The 17,178-nt window shown below is 33.9% G+C and overlaps 1 protein-coding gene across 8 annotated transcripts in view; it reads left to right on the top strand.

Annotated features, from left to right (window-relative positions):
• SLC4A7 (solute carrier family 4 member 7) overlaps positions 1-17,178 on the top strand; it is a 119,101-nt gene that overhangs the window by 74,874 nt on the left and 27,049 nt on the right. For all 8 annotated transcript variants that reach the window (XM_058554088.1, XM_058554080.1, XM_058554043.1 and 5 more), the window contains 7 exons: positions 1,282-1,369; positions 3,136-3,282; positions 7,025-7,131; positions 9,254-9,428; positions 13,076-13,209; positions 14,395-14,640; positions 16,888-16,993. In XM_058554088.1, coding sequence (XP_058410071.1) covers positions 1,282-1,369; positions 3,136-3,282; positions 7,025-7,131; positions 9,254-9,428; positions 13,076-13,209; positions 14,395-14,640; positions 16,888-16,993 — 1,003 coding nt within the window. The remainder of the gene's footprint in view (positions 1-1,281; positions 1,370-3,135; positions 3,283-7,024; positions 7,132-9,253; positions 9,429-13,075; positions 13,210-14,394; positions 14,641-16,887; positions 16,994-17,178) is intronic.

Raw genomic sequence — 17,178 nt, 5'->3', positions numbered from 1 at the left:
CTTGGCATTTATAACTTTATAGTAAGTTTTGGTATCTTAGGAGCTTTGGTTTAAAAAACAGTTCATCATTTTAGACGTATTATGTTCTGTGCAGGCACTAGAGTCAGAGAGAATGGAATTGAATCCTTGCTTTGCTGCTTTTTGTGGGAAGGTCAAGCCTGACTTAAATTATTTTTCTAAGCTTCCTTTGTAAAATGAGGATGATAATACTTCATAGGGTTGGTTAAATATAATAATGCCTCTGAATTAGGCAAAATGCTTTGTTCTGACTTGACCAAAATCTTCTGTTCAATATACATTATAAGTAAGAAATTAAAATGGAGGTAGTATCTATAAGAATAATTAGCAAGTTGTGTTATAAAGGGTAATGAGTTTGTTAGCTATTGACTATATAACCTTAATTGCAAATGAGAATAATTTTTAAAATATTTTTTCTTGTTTTATAATAGTAAATATGAAGAATTAATTACAGCTTGATTAAAATTTATGTACCTATTTTTAATATGCTTTACTGAGTTGCATTAATGGTGCAGTATTAAGATAAGTGAGAAAAATAATTCCGTAGATTCATATTTAAATTTTCCTAAAGCAAGAAGATGAATACTTCCAGTTTGTGTGAATATTAATATTTTACTATAGTGTTAATAAGGATATAACTAAGTAGGAAGTTAAATACTTTTTATTTAGTCATTATTAATAAATCAAAAAATCAAATAATATGAGGTTTGATGTTAAATTTGGAGTTCTAAATAAAAATTCTCTTTCTTTCCAAAGGGGTTAGTCCTTTATTTGCCACATTAGAGTCTTTATCCAGACTGTAGGATGAGGGATTGTGTATTTTTTGTGTATACTCTTTAAGTATTTTATTAGGCAAACCAAGTTTGTACATAAGTACTTAAATGCAATTGGTGTTCACTTTATTTACTAATTTAGTTTTTTTTGTCAGTACAGATAATAAAAAATTATTTAAATTCAGAAGGATATAGATGATGGGAACTTTTAATGTAAAACACTCGATTCCTTAATTATTGTTTTACCCTGAGGAAGACGGGCAGTAGTAACTTGGTAGAAAGTTAATTGTGAATGTGCCTTTCGTAGTTTTGTGGTCTGTTTTAGTCTGAATGGAGTTGCCATCTTTTTTTCAGTGATTGGTGAGGGGGGATGGAAAATAGGTCTGAGTGCTGTTTCTGTGTTTACATTTGAATGATTTCTTTATGATTGCCTAGATTTATGTATGTTTGTCGTTTATGTTTAAATCTACATATTTTAATGTTTCTTTAGGTTTTTGTTTCTGTTATTGGGTCCAGCAGGCAAGGCACCACAGTACCATGAAATTGGAAGATCAATAGCCACTCTCATGACTGATGAGGTAATTAAATACCCTTTGAAATGGACACTGATAATGAAGCATATAATGTATAAAATTCTTTTGAAGTGGAATTTCAAATCCTTTTGAAGTGGACACTGATTATGAAGCATATAATATATATTAAATTGTCCTTCTCCTTTCTTTCATAGGGAAGTGTAGAAAATTGCCCTTGCTTGTCTGTACTATTTTATCTCATAGTCATTCTTCAACTGTTTGCCTTTGGTAAGGTCCTCAAGATCTTTCTGTCAGGTTCAGGGGAGATACTTTTTGGTCTTTTTTTTCCCCCCACATTTGAAATTATTGACTACCTTCATGAAATTTTGAACTTTTCTCCATTCTGGATTTCAGGATATCGTTTCTTTTGGTTTTCCTCAGGACTTTGTCTTTTCTCCTTTTCCCCTTTTTCTCTGTGATTTCCCTCTTCTGTTTGTGGACCTCATCTTTGACCATGGCCTATATTAATCAGGACATTTGTCTCTCTTTCAGAGAGAGCTTTGTAATCAGGTGCTGGACATCTCTGCCATGTGTCCCTAAGGTATCTGAAACCCTTCATATTTGAACCTGACCACCTTTCTCTGTCCAATCTCAACCAGTTAGTCACCACGTCCTATTGATTTTACTTCAATATATTTTGCATTTAATCTGCCGTCTCCTTTCCATCTCCATTGCCACTCTGGCTTAGACTCTTTTACCTTCTTTTCTTTGGCGATTAAAGTGGATTTTGTGGGTCTTTCTCTTATGGTATTTTCTTCTATACTATCAGTAACAGCGGATTTGAATAAGATGCAGATTTCCTTGATCCAGATGTGTCAGTGACATCCTGTTACATATATATGTTTAAATTTAAACTCTTACCATTGTCTTAATAGAGTCTGCCTGATCTAGCTTCTGCATACTTCTTGAAACTTAAATCCCTCTACTATTCACCCCCCCTCCCCCATTTTGCTCTGGCCACATTAGCTTTCCTTTTGTTCCTCAGATGGTTATGCTGATTTCTGTCTCTGGACATTTACAGTTGCTGTTCTCTTTGTCTGAGTGCGCTTCCACCCCACCCCCACCGCTCCCTTTGCATCATCCCTCATTTCATTCAGATTTCTCCTACAGTGTTACCTCCTCTAAGAGACCTTCCTTGGCCACCCTGTTCTTCCTCATCAGCTTCCCTTCCTTTACCCTGCTTTATTTTTATCAGCACATTTATTATTACCTGCAATATGTGTTTATGTAATTACTTGTTTCACTTTGTTTTCCTCTAAGTTCTTGAGTAGAGGGACCTTTCCTAATCTGTGTCCACTGCGCTATTCACAGTGCTTAGAATTGTGCCTAGCAAATAGTAGGCACTCAGTAAATACAAGTGGTTAAATAAATTAATTATTTAAGTAAAATCCTTTGCATATCCACGATTATTCCTTTAGGGTAAATGATATTAAAATATCATAGAAGTGGAATGACATACTACAGTATTATTTTATTCTGTAATGAATTACTGAATATTTCCCATGTAAAATTTTCTCTTTTTTAAGATTATTCTGGCTTAACACATCACTGTTTTCTTTTGTTGTTTGTTATTGTTAATTCATCCAGTAATACAAGTAGTGGGTTATTTTTTATACTAGTTACCCAGGGTAGGGTGGAGACCTGCCTGGGATAAGAGTTTGGGTAATTATCTTTATTGTAGACTTATTTATGACATGAAAAGTGGATTTACTATGTGTAGAATTTTCTTTCAACTTTAAAATCCTTTTACTCAGTATGTTTTTTTCCTTTAGATTTTTCATGATGTGGCTTATAAAGCAAAAGACAGAAATGACCTCCTGTCTGGAATTGATGAATTTTTAGATCAAGTAACTGTCCTGCCTCCAGGAGAGTGGGATCCTTCTATACGCATAGAGCCACCAAAAAGTGTTCCTTCTCAGGTAAGAATCCACACAACTCTTCTTTGAGTTACTTTCTTTTTTTAATTAAAGATTTTTTGAAAAGTTTATACATTTTCAAAAGTCAAAACTATATAAAGAGTACACTCAGAGAAGTTGTAGCCCTACCTTGTCCCCTTTACTTTCTTACCCCTATACCCACCTTCTATGGGTTACTATTTGTTATTTGTTTTTTATTTATCCTTCTGGTTTTTATTGAGTACAAGGAAATGTGAACATTTAGTCTTGTTTCTTCCTCTGTCTTACCAAAAGTTAACATACTATATGTACTGTTCTGCACCTTGCTTTTTTCATAACAGTATACCCTGGAGATCTGATCATAAGAAATCATAGAAATAGTCCTTATTCTTTTTCTCACAGCTTTGTTGTATTCTATTTATGGATATACCATAGTTTATCCTGTTTCTGGGCTCAGGTGGTTTTCAGTCTTTTGCTATTACAAACCATATCATAGGATTCGTATGCCATATTAGTCTTGTGCAGGTTTATCTGTAGGATAGATTCCCAGAAATAGGATTGCTGGCTCACATGGAGATTTATTTATAATTTTAGTAGATATTACCAGAATCTCCTTTTACCGGGTTCAACTCTTTTGGACTCCTACATTGACGAATGAGAGTGCCTATTTCCCTACAGCCTCATAAACACAGTGTTGTCAAACTTTTGATATTTGTCAGTCTGATAGGTATCTTTATCTTATTATGTCAGGTATTTTAATGTGGTTTAATTTGCATTTCTGTAATTAGTGAGGTTGAATATTTCTGAATATTTTTTGTTCATTGCCCTCTACCACCTTTTTTTCTTTTAACATTTAAATCCTTCTTTGATCCTTTGGAGTTTATCATTGTGTATTATGTGGAGTGTGCATCCAACTTTGTCTTTTTTCTAAATTACTGCCTGATTGTCCCAATTTATTAAAAAGTTAAGCATTACTCCCATTTATTGGTGATGTTGCCTTTGTCGTTTACTAAATTTCCATATGCATTCAAGTCTGTTTCTGAAATTTCTTTTTCGTTGGTCTGTCTATTCATGGACCAGTTCCACACTTTAATTTGTGAGGCTTTTTGGTGTATTTTAATATCCAGTAAGTCTAGATTCATTCTTGATCCCTCTCTTACTCTTGTTTTTCTGAATTTTGTTGGTTATCTTTGCATATTTATTTTCCTGTGTAAGCTTTAAAACCAGCTTTCTATTTATGGAAATAAAAACTGATATTTTAAAAATTTGTGGTGGCAGTTAAATTTTAAATGAACTGAGGGAAAATTGACATCTTTATAATGTTGAATCTATTCAAGAATATGGTGTATCTTTCCCCGGTTATTTTCCTATTTCAAGTCAGTTTTTGTGTCCTTAAGGAATATTATAAAGTTCTCCTTTAGAATCTAAGCTTTACACACTTCTTGGTGAGTGTATTCTTAAGTGTTTTATCTTTATTTTTTCTATTGTAAATGAGGTCTTTGTTCCATTATATTGTCCATTTGTTGCTTTTATATATGTGAAAGCTATTGGTATTGTATATTTCTTTTAAATTCTGCTACCTTTCCTAATTCTTTTATTGTATGTAGTAGTTTTTCAGTCATATCATCTGCAGTAAGCGATAATTTTATCCCTTCTTTTCTAATTCTCATACCTCTCATATGTTTTCTGTTGTGTAATTGTATTGACTAAAATCTCTAATAGTGGTAAGTAGTAGTTGACTTTAAATGGGCTTTTCTTAATTTGTTCCTAACTGTAGTCAGTGTCTCCAGTGTTTTTCTCCTGAAGTTACTGACACTGGGGCCAAAATACACATTTTATCTTGTTAAGAAAGTACCTTAATTTCTGTTTTATATTGAAATTTTTACTATAAGTTTATGTTGAATTTTGTCAAAGGGCTTTCTAACATCTCTGGAGATGATCATATAAATTTTATTTATCAATTATGGGAAATTATATCAATAGATTCTTTAATATGAAAACACTGCTGCACTGTTGGAATAAACCGAGCTTGGGCTTTAAAGTGCTGGTGGTCTGTGTCTACTATTTTATTTAAGTTGTTTGTATCTCTGTTTGTAAGTAGATTGGTCTGTAGATTTTTGTTCAGTCTTCATGTTTTGGTATCATTGTTATGCTATTTTATAAAAGCAAATCTGTAAGTTTTCCTTTTTCTATGTTCTTAAAACTTTAAATGGCTTGGAATAATTTAGTTTTAAAAGTTGAAGAAAATTCCTTTGTAAAATTTTCTGAGCTTGAATCTTTTGTTGCATGGTAGACTTCAACAACTTGCTTATTTCTTCTGTGGAAATTGGTTTGTGTAAGCTTTCTATTTTTTGGGGGGTCAGTTTTGGTAAATTATATTTTTCTAGAAAATTGCCTATTTTCCTCTTTTCTGGTGTCAATTTTGGGAAATTATGTTTTCTTAGTATATTACCCGTTTCATCAAGGTTTTTAATTTACTTGTATAGGGTTGTACAGTGTAGTCTCTCTCTCTCTCTCTCTTTGTGTGTATATATATATGTATAAAATTTCTTTCAGTGTGTGAAGTTGCCCCCTTGTCATCTTTTGTGTATTAGCTAATGGTTTATTATAGTTTTAAAATAGAGCAGCTTTTAAAATTTATTTCAGTTCTTTTTTAAAAATGTGTTTTGTTTTCTAACTCAATTTCTGCTTTTAGCTGTTTTATTTCATTCCTTTCATTTTCCTTCAGGAAAGATTTTTGTTTTCACATTTCCTGACTTAGATTCTTAATACATTTATTTTTATTCTTTCATTTTTTCTTAATATAAGTGCTTAATTTTCTCAAGTGATACTTTTGCTATATCCCATAGATTGTGATATGTAGTATTTTTCATTATGTTTGTTTTCTAGGAATTCTATAATTTTGTTTTCTCTTTCCCTTTTGATCTAAGATATAAGTTAGTTTTAATTTTTACATTTTACAATAGTGATCTTATGATTATTGGTAAGTCTTGCTACTCTATAAATATCGAACATAGAAACCAGGTAGTGTAAGTCTGTACTGTGGCCAGAGCCTTTGACTCAGGGGACCTCCTGGGATGAACGCCCCCCCATCCCGTGTTTCTCTCTTTTCCCCTCCCTCTCCCTTTCTCTTTCTGTCTCCTCTCTCACTCACAAGTTCTTTTAGGCCCCGCAACCTCTGACCTCTGGAGGTAACAAATTAAAACCTCCCTCTTTTCTCTTCAAGTGAGAGAGGAGGTCCTTATTCATGAAAATAGTACTCTTGAATTTGTCATAAAATTTAATGGGAAATTGATTTTTATGAAAATGTGTGAACTCTTGTGCTCCTTATATCTTAATGGAAGTATTTTAGTAAAAGAAAAATGGCATGTACTTTTTTCTTACTGTAAAGTATATTTTTCAGTAGGTAACATGAGCAATATTTAAAAAATTCTTGTTGCAGAGATGCTTTATTGGATATTTATGTTCCTGTTGTTGGGTAGTAATTTGGAATGGTGTGTATGAATATCTTTTCTACTATATTTGATATTAGGGTATAGAATAGAAAAAGCCAATCATAAATTTAAAATATTAATGGAGACAAATATTAGATTCTGTTCTAAAGTGCGGTTTATTTAAAGTGGAAGTTTACATTAGGAAGCGTTGTTTCTAGGAGCACTGATTAGATACATAATCAGAATGAGATCTCATGTTCCCTCTCGTTGAGGATGCCATCTCAGCTTTCTTAAAACAGAATTTTGAAAATGTGTTTTTTTGTGAAATGCAGGAAAAGAGAAAGATTCCTGTATTTCCCAATGGATCTGCCCCCAGCTCTAGTGAGACTCCTAAAGAGGCTGCTCATCATGCTGGGCCTGAGCTACAGAGGACTGGACGGTGGGTACAAATACTGACACAATGTGGGTATCTTTTTGGGACTAGGGTTTGATTTGATGAAAAAGGCATAAAGAGTCTTTTTCTTTGCAAGTATTTGGAACCTAATCTTGTCTAGTATTTTAAAAAATGTACGTTATTGTATAGATATATGATGTTAAGGAAAATTAATATACATTTTAAAATAATTTACAAGTATATACTTGGGTTCTATATACCAAGCTTTAATTTAAAATGAAAATATTATGTACCATATGTTAAGAATATTGCAGTTACATAGTAGGTTAACTTACATTGCCTATACAGAAGGTTCTTGAAAAAAGTGTGGAGTCCTATTACAAATCTCCATATGAAGTTAGAGAATTATGGGAACAGAGAGGAATTATAACCAATGTTTTTTGTGTGTGTGCATAGATTTAAAACTCTTGAATGAGCATTATATCATGAGATAATGTAAAATTAGACACATAAGCATAATTAAACCATGGTAATGATCTTTGGAAACCTAGTTAGAAAAATGGTTGAAGAAGTTAATTTTTGGAATCAAGAAGATAAATATTTCCAGGTGCAAACATTGTCTTAAAATATTTTGTAAAAGTAGAGAAATGTTAGGGCATTTCCATACTGTAGAAGAGCACGTGGATGTTGATCCTGTTTTGTCCACTGGTGGTCTCTGTGGAACTAAAAGCTCTTGAATCTTAAATATTTGTTTAAAAACCAGGATATCTTATACAGACACACTATTAGGGATATTGATGACATGCCTAAAGAGTACTATATAGAAGAAAAATAAATAACAACTGGCACCATGAATATAAACGTTAGAGAAGCTTAAACTCAACAATTAATTCATTGACTACTATATTAGTCTCTGTAAATGTAATAAAGAATAAGACTCCATCCCCATGCAAAAGGAGCTGGTTTAATATTAGCTGTTATTATTATTACTTCTTCAGACTTCAAACTGAGATGGGGTTAATCACTGGGAAGTAACTAGTCAGGCGCCCATTGATCTCACGGTGACGCGAGAGCCTCACATTAGCTGTTAAATAATAATTATTGATTTGATGATGTAGTTTTATTTTCTAGATTATCTTTGGCATCTTTTTAATTGCAACTTGATTCCCTTTACCGTAGGATTATTTATAGGATAACTTTCACTTGTCAATGTGTGTTTAGGATTTATTTCAATATTAACTTTAAAGACAGAGTAGTAAAGCTTGAAACAACATTTGAAAGCATAAGATTAATTTTTTTGGTGTATTTTCTACAGTAGGGATTTGATTGATTATATATTTTATGAGTTACACTGGAGATAATGGCAGTGAACGAGGAAAAGTCCCTGTCCCTCACAGAGCTTATATTTTAGTGGAATGCTTTCAAGTTAGATGTATCCAAATGTCTGATTTAAAAAAACCTTGAAATGATAAGGCTTTGATGTGCAAATACAGATTTTAAATTTACTAAATAAAAACCTCTTAGTTTTATTAATATGCACAGTAGTTTGACTACATATACAGTAAATTGCATACACCGAAGGGGTTTTTAGGTTTTTTTTTGGACCAGTAATATTTATGTGATTGAAGTACTAATTTTAAAAGTAATTAAAATTATGTAGTTTACTATTGAGTGTTTCTAAGCACAGCATATATATATTTATGTGAAAGAGTATTTGGGGACTTAATGATTTATATTATAATTGCCTTCCTGGTATTTCTGACACTTGCTTTTAAGATTTATAATGTAGATAAGAATTAATAGAATTGCTTATGCACATTTTCATGAATGGGTTGTTAGGGTTTATTTTTATTATACATTTTCTTGCACATTTGTGTCTGAAATTACATTTACTCATATAAAATCATTTGCCTGCAGTCTTTTGAGTATATAGTCCATAAAATACAGATGTTTATGTCTCTTTTAACATAATGGGATCTACCTTTCCTCTATCAGTGGATTAAATGAGTGTATCTTCTATAATTTATTATACCATGATTTAAATAGGATATTAATTTTTGTTAACAAAACTTTAGGCACCAGCCATTTTATGTAGCCCATAGTTTTAGTTTGAACTAGCTAGAATCCTCTAGTGTACAGTTTGACGAGTTTCATCTCACCTATTTAGGCTTTTTGGTGGTTTGATACTTGACATCAAAAGGAAAGCACCTTTTTTCTTGAGTGACTTCAAGGATGCATTAAGTCTGCAGTGCCTGGCCTCGATTCTTTTCCTATACTGTGCCTGTATGTCTCCTGTAATCACTTTTGGAGGGCTGCTTGGAGAAGCTACAGAAGGCAGAATAGTGAGTACAAAGATTGGTAGTGGCCAGGCTCTTAGCTCTTCAGAGGCAAGTGTCTGTGTACATTTGTCTCACTATTCATACTTTTATTTGAAGAGTCTACCCACAGCATGATTAACCTGTCCCAAAGCAGACTTCCCCCAAAGGTAATTGCTATGGAAAACATGGGGAAGCCATTTGAACAGGAGAAGATGCACAGTTGAGGTAAACAAAAAAAAAAAAAAGAGAAAAAAAGAAAAGAAAAAAGTTTGTTCTGGCTTGCTGGATGAATGGTTTTATAAATTGAGTAAAAAGCTTGTATTGTCTTTGTGGAGGGAGGGGCTGGGGGGAAACCAATTGAACTGATTCTGGGTGGGTTGTGGGTGGGGGAATTTATCAATGGGGCTACTTTCTATCCTGTAAGGCGTCATAGGATCAGTTAGAGCCACATGATTAATATTAACTCATCAGCCCTGGCGGGTAGGTCTGTACTAGACTGTTTGGAAGAAGAGAATGTAATTGTGGATGAATGATGGAAGTTTGAAATGGTGTTTAATTTAATTTTGCTGTTACTAAATTTGTGTGAAAGTAGCCAAAGCTTTAATTGGAAAGTATAACTGAAAACTGCATCCTATTTTGATATGACTAAAATGAAAGTTTTTATGTTTTTCTGTCCTTGGTAATACTGTATTAGGGCCTGCAGGAGGCATGGTAATGGAACAGAGTATCTAGTGCTCTGTAAAATCTTGAAAGACTTCTTTTCATTTATATACATTTTAATGGCATTTAAATGAGATTATTTGTAATTCTTAAGTATATTTTGTTTAATTATATTTACTCTGGGAGAAAATTCATTTTTTACAGATAAAAGGTTAAAAAATAGCCAAATCTCAGTAGTGATAATTATTCAGTTAAAGTATTTCATGAGCTGAAGGTGAGATAAACCTGACAACTGAAATTTCCTTTTAACTCAATTTATTTTTGATTATTTAGATTCTTTTACCTTATTCTGTAATCATTGTATCAAAGGTATATATTAGTAGGTTGCTTTATGTGCTGTCACAAATTGTACATGTAACTCTGCTGGTCCCTGTGGAAATGTCTTACCTGTTACCGTCATGGAAATGCTGCTTCTTTGCTCTTGGCCTGTCACTTTGCTCCTGCCCGTCTCATCCTGCTATTTAATACCATGTGCATGTGATAGTGCTTTAGACACTGGAGGAATATAGACAAGTGTAAGACGAGCATGTGTCTTTGGTCCTCAAGGATCCTAACCTAAGAGAAAAAATAAGATGGTACATATGTAGTTACTATGTCATGGTGTGCTGTGCCACAGGAGAGAAAGGAAGAGCTGTAGGAGTTGAAGTAATAGAAATAGAGAAATCAGGAGTATTATGGAGGAAACTGATATGGAGGTGATATGTTTGTTTTCAGATGCTTTATTGGAACTTCAAGTAGAAATGGAGACATTAAGAGGGCAGTTCCAGAGTTTGTAGAGTTATAAGGGGGAAATAGAGAGATTGAGAATGGTTCACATACAAGTGAGGGTTGAAACTGAGAACAGATGAGGTTAACAAGGGAAATAATTTATAGGGAGAGAAGGAGAGGATAAAAGTGGGAAGTTACTCAAATTTATGGAATGGAGGAGAGATGAGAATGAGGAGGAAAAAGCCCCAGCAAATTAGACACAGGCACAATCAGAGGTCTAAAAGAAGAATCAGGATGATGTAATTTTGCAAAAACCAAAATAGAGGTGTTGAGGAGGAAAGATTAGCAAGGAGTGTCCAGTGCCCTGCAGTGGAGAGGTATATGGGGAAGATAAGGGTAGGGCTTCTGATGGGTAAAATGGAAACTTCTGCATGTAGGGTAGGGGCTGTGTAGTGGGGCTGTGATTTCTTTAGGGAAAGACACGTTTCAGTTTGGGAGTGAACACAGAAGCAGTTTAAAAATTAGAAAAAAAAAGGTCTGAGTAAAAGAACCAGTAAATGTGGTAATAAGGAGAATGGTGCAAGGAAGGTTTTCCTGTGGCCGTTTCTGCTTTTCAACACAGCACTGGGGAGGGAGACCGTAATTGTGTGCTCTTCTATCACCTGTTAGCATTTCTTTATTTGCCATCTTCTTGCTTCTTTTCATAATTTTTTGCTTTCTATCTCTAGATACAATTTAGACATTTTTCCCTTTGACTTGAGTTCTGCCTAAATTCATTGCTAAATATGCATATTCTAGTTGAACCAAGGATTTTATAATGGCTTAGCAGTGTCTTCTAGGACAAGCTGTTGTTGTCTATGAGCAGGAAAACAAATTTATCTCATATAATTAACAAATATTTTGTTAATATGGACACTTCTTCCTTTTACCAAAAGTCAAGTTTGTATGTGAGTTTGATCCTATTTTATACTAATGGTTGAATAATACTCTTACTCCATACTATTATTTTGTGACTTTCATTTTGGAAGATGCTGTTATTGCTGGTGATGAGAACTGCTACCATTTATTGAGTGCAATTCTATATGCCACATGCTAGGCTTGCTACATGTTTTCACAAACACTGCTTCATTGAATTCTCCTGGCTATCGTCACCCTCATTTAAAAATGAGAAAGATTGGGCTCGAAAAGTTTGAGATGTGGCCATGGCTTAACATGTAGTAGGAACTAGTCTTCCACTTCAAATCTGGTTCTGAAGCCCTGCTCTTTGCCTGCTGCTGTGCTGCCTCCCCATTCCAGGAGGATTGTTTCTCACAAGCTTCTTTTCCTTGCCTTTACCGACAATGGGCTTTTCCTTTCTTGATAGTGCATTCCGGTTGACCTTGATGTTTGTGAATGGTAAACTATTTTTTCCTTTTCTTTCTGATCCCTCTCCTCTGTCTAGTGGCATAGCCTATACCCCTTACCATCTAATAATCTCATCGGTTAGAATATAATGTTGATAGTGGTACAAAATTGACCTACTAGCTTTGATTTAAAATTTCTCTGAATCTTTCATTTTTCTCATTTTATCTTTTTTTACCAAACTTTAATGTTAATAAGATCATCCTCATTTATGCTTGCCGTGAATTTTTAAAAGAGATTTTCCATCTATATTATTTATGTTAAACATTTCATTTTTGATATCTATTGGTTAAGCCACATGAGATTAATTTCTTTAAAATGTGTGGAAAATGGCTCTTTAGAAATCAATTTGAGAACGATATTTCTTATTCATCTATTTGCAGGAGTCTTTTTTGTAGCATACCATATCGAATATTTAATATGTTTTCTATTTTTTTAAATGAACTATTTCAGACATACAAAAATATTCAAAAGAATATATACATCTTTGTACTCACCACAGGCTTAAGAAGTAAAATATCTGTAGATGAAGTTGAAGCCCCTTTCTCTCCTCCATTTACTTCTCCCTACTTGCCTCCCACAGTATTGAGTTTTGATTTAAGTTTGATTGCAAAAGTTCACTTCTGATATGCAAAAACAAAGCAATTTTCCCTATGTATTTAAAATGTATTTATAATTTTCTGTATTTGAAATTTAAATTTGAGACTCCAAGTTTTATTTGCTTTATATTTTTAAGGACTTGAGTAGTATTTTTATTTTCCAGATGTTTTACATGTATTATAGTAGGTTAGAGATATGTTTATGATGTATTACTTTTATTCATTTCTTTTTTCCTTAAACAGAGTGCAATAGAGTCTCTTTTTGGAGCATCATTAACTGGGATTGCCTATTCATTGTTTGCTGGGCAACCTCTAACAATATTGGGGAGCACAGGTCCAGTTTTAGTGTTTGAAAAAATTTTATTTAAATTCTGCAGGTACGTAATAGTTGTCTACTTGTCACATGTGTTTACACTGTGTATTGTTTATTAACATTAGTTCAAAGTGCATTCTATTTAAAGCTGAAAAAGAGAATCTGATCTATGTATATATTTTCTCAATATTTTTGGGCTACTGTGTGGTCAACCCTGCTCTGGCCCCTACCCTCATCCCTACCCCAATCACCTTGAGTGTAAAATCAATGGATTTGATACTGATAAGCAAATCACTTGAGAGGCAATAAAAATCCTTTGTGCTAGAAAATTTCAACCCAGTAGGAAGGTGTTAATCTGAATAGTTTATTAGATGGTTTATTGTTCTTATAAAGGAAGTTTAGGAAGAGGTGGCTCTCCAAGGCCCAAAACGTCCTTTACCGAGTGGGACTGTTGTAACAGAGAGAGGACTGCAGCAGTTGGAGTGAGGTGTCGGTTTTCACGGGCAGGGTTGTTCACAATGTGGACATCAGTGCAGAGTACTGTGCCTAGTAGACTTGGAATCTGACATCACCAGTACTGTTCTTTTTGTGAGATAAACGCAGTTGGATATTTTAGCCTGAAACAACTTGATCCCATTAAATATTTGATTCATCTAACTCCTCTTGTTCTGATTTTTCCTTCACTAAACAAGCTGATTTTGATTCCAGTCTGGCACGCTGTGTAGACTAATAGAGAATGCCATGACCTGAAGTGTTTTAGACTCTGTGGTAGTAATTTCTTATTTTAAATTGAATTAAAAAATGAAGTCACTTGCTGTGGTGATACTGGTGGTAGAGGAGATGGTGGTGGTGATGGTGGTGACAGTGGGGCCGGGGGTGTGATGACCGTATTGACACTGGAGTGACTGGGGCTTCAGAGAGTCCCATCCAGTTGTTCTATAGACTTCGTATCTGTCATTTATTCCTCATAACTGATTTCTAAAGTGAAGTTTTTGTTTTTTGAAATATTGCCTAGTAGAGTTTCACTGTAAAATATAGGCATTAAATCTATTGATAAGAAGCTAGTCTTCAGTTGAAGCAGAAAAACACAGAGCTTTCTTCAGTCATTATTTTGTTATTCTGTAATTTACTCTCTTTTTAGGAATCTCATGTTTTTATACTGTTCTTGTTGCTTGTTATGAAAATTTTAAGTACAAATGCTATTCTGCATGTATGTGTTGATGATGTCCACATTTTTCTTTCTAAACAGAGATTATCACCTTTCCTATCTGTCTCTAAGAACCAGTATTGGTCTGTGGACTTCTTTCTTGTGCATTGTTTTGGTTGCAACAGATGCAAGCAGCCTTGTGTGTTATATTACTCGATTTACAGAGGAGGCTTTTGCAGCACTCATTTGCATCATATTCATCTACGAGGCTTTGGAGAAGCTCTTTCATTTAGGAGAAATATATGCATTTAATATGCACAACAATTTAGATGAACTGACCAGCTACTCGTAAGTGTTTCTGTTTCCCTGTAACATTAAAATGTATTTTTGCAGAGATGTCTGAGCCTAAGAAAATGATTTTTTACAATGTGATGCTCACTGTATATTTAGCTATAACCATCCAACTAGCCATGTGGAGGTTAACTTGGTTGTTACTTATTTGTTACAAAGCACTCAATGGACGTATATACAGTTGATCAAATTCAGTCATTCTTATTGACTGAAATAACATTAACTCAAGTGTGTGTATTTTTGGTCTTCTGTTTGAATTGGATTGGCCAATTTAAGTTTAGTCCTTAGGCAACTGTATCTGAATATTTGAATCAGGCAATTATATCGGAGCCTGTATTCTTTAACCAAATCCTGGATGTAGGATATAATATTTTTTATATTTATATATCCCTCATGTTTTACATTTTTATTAACTTTTTTGAAGTCTGATAATTTTTATTGCAAATTATTTTAAAATATAATTTTAGTACACACTCAGATGCTATTTAGTGGCATGTTTGTGATAAGAAAAGCATAAAATGAAAATATTTTAAAACCTTAGAATAAAATAGGATTTGAAAAGTAATTACAATAGTCACAAAAGATTGGCAAATATATTCAATAAAAAATCAAATAGGATATTAAAATTAAACATACCTAGGTAGATGTCTTTAGCAGTCATGCTTCGTGTAAGTGTGATCCTGCATTTGCTTGATTTATGTGGAAAAATGTGGTTACTAAAAAGCAACAAGAATACAACTTCCCTCCTTCTGCCCACCTACGTCCCAAATCTGTGTACTCTCCCCCTTCCCTGGATACCTCTCCTCCTCCCTCCTTCCCTTGCCTTCCTTACACACTCTCAACTTTTAGTGAGCAGAGTAGGGGAGGGATATGAAAATTCCTATAAGACATTGACCTATTTGAAAACATCAGCGACAGTGATGCCAAATCTATTTTGTGCTATCTTCTTTGCTCTTAAACTAGTTAATTTTTTTAATGTTATTTTTTGTCTTCTCTGTTTCCCTGCTCCTTTGACCTTTATGAGGCATGGCTTTTATAGCTAGTGCCAGCCAGTTAGAGCAGTGTCTCCTTCTGGTTAACTGAGGAATTACATGTGAACATCATTTGTTCAGCTTACATTCTGTGAGTGCTTGCAGGCACTGTTAGGAGTGTTGCATAATTCATACCATAGTGTTACTTAATTATTCATATCATAGCCCCTTTTGTGTATGAAGAAACTGAGATTGGTGGATGTTAAAACTTGCCTTAGGTCAAACAGCTAGTAAATGATAGAGCCTGGATTGAATCCAAAGTCCAGCCTCTTGCCTTTTCTCAAATAGCTCATAATCTAATTGGGAATATTCCTGTTTGTTTCTTTTCATTTTTTAAATTCACATTTAGAAATTCCTTTGCTTATTTGTGTGTTTCTAGCTTTTTTAAAGAGGTGAGATAGTTCTGGATATGAACTGAACTCTCTGATCTCCTTATGACTTTCCTAGTCCAGTCCTGATGAAAAACTATGTTGTATTTATTTCTTTAAGAATGAATCTTAAGGGCCGGCCCCGTGGCTTAGCGGTTAAGTGCGCGCGCTCCGCTGCTGGCGGCCCGGGTTCGGATCCCGGGTACGCACCGATGCACCGCTTCTGTGGCCATGCTGAGGCCGGGTTCCACGTACAGCAACTAGAAGGATGTGCAGCTATAACATACAACTATCTACTGGGGCTTTGGGGGAAAAAATAAATAAATAAAATTATAAAAAAAAAAAAAGAAAATGTTAAATTAAAAAAAAAAAAAGAATGAATCTTAAGATCAATACAGGGTGAGCATGAGTTGGTAGGGCTTGTCAGAGTACAAAGAATTAATAAGAGTATAACTTTTATTGGGACTCTGGGCATGTTGTTTGTGTGGGTGGGGAGGCAGCAGCAGCTACTCAGGAGTTTAAGTAGTAATTTAGTGGAGGGTGACCTTGCTAAATATGGTGGTATCTCAGAGTTTTAGACAAAATAGTACCCCCCTATGGAATATATATAACCAATTTCATTGAGTAAACATTTTATCGATGTTTGTATTAGTTAATGTTTTATTTCTATAAGCGAAACTTCATTCCAATCTGTTGTTTCTGATGTGTTTTCACTTTCTAGTCTTCATGCTTTGTAACATGGAAAAAAAGCTAAATTAAAAACTACCACATTGTGTGATTGATTTAATAAAATATAAACATGAAATGCAAGATCCTTAAAATTTTATCCTATTCTAATTTCTCAGATGTGTATGTGATGAACCTCCTAACCCTAGCAATGAAACTCTAAAGGTGTGGAAAGAAAAGAATGTAACAGCACATGAGATTTCCTGGGGGAATCTCACTGTTTCTGTGAGTATATTATGAAATAAAGGATTTTGCAAATATTAACTTAGTTCTTTAGCTTTTTCTTAGTAGACCTTTGTTTTCTTCTTGATCGATGGATATAGTATGTTTTCAGGATATAGTGTTGTTTTGACCAAATAAGAGTTACCACATTTTTATGTATCATGCACTAAAAAGTATAGGCTGAAAAG

Source organism: Diceros bicornis, chromosome 2 (genome assembly GCF_020826845.1).
Source record: "Diceros bicornis minor isolate mBicDic1 chromosome 2, mDicBic1.mat.cur, whole genome shotgun sequence".
NCBI lineage: Eukaryota > Metazoa > Chordata > Mammalia > Perissodactyla > Rhinocerotidae > Diceros > Diceros bicornis.
The sequence above is the reverse complement of the archived record's forward strand: the minus strand, read 5'-3'. Positions and strand labels throughout refer to the sequence as shown.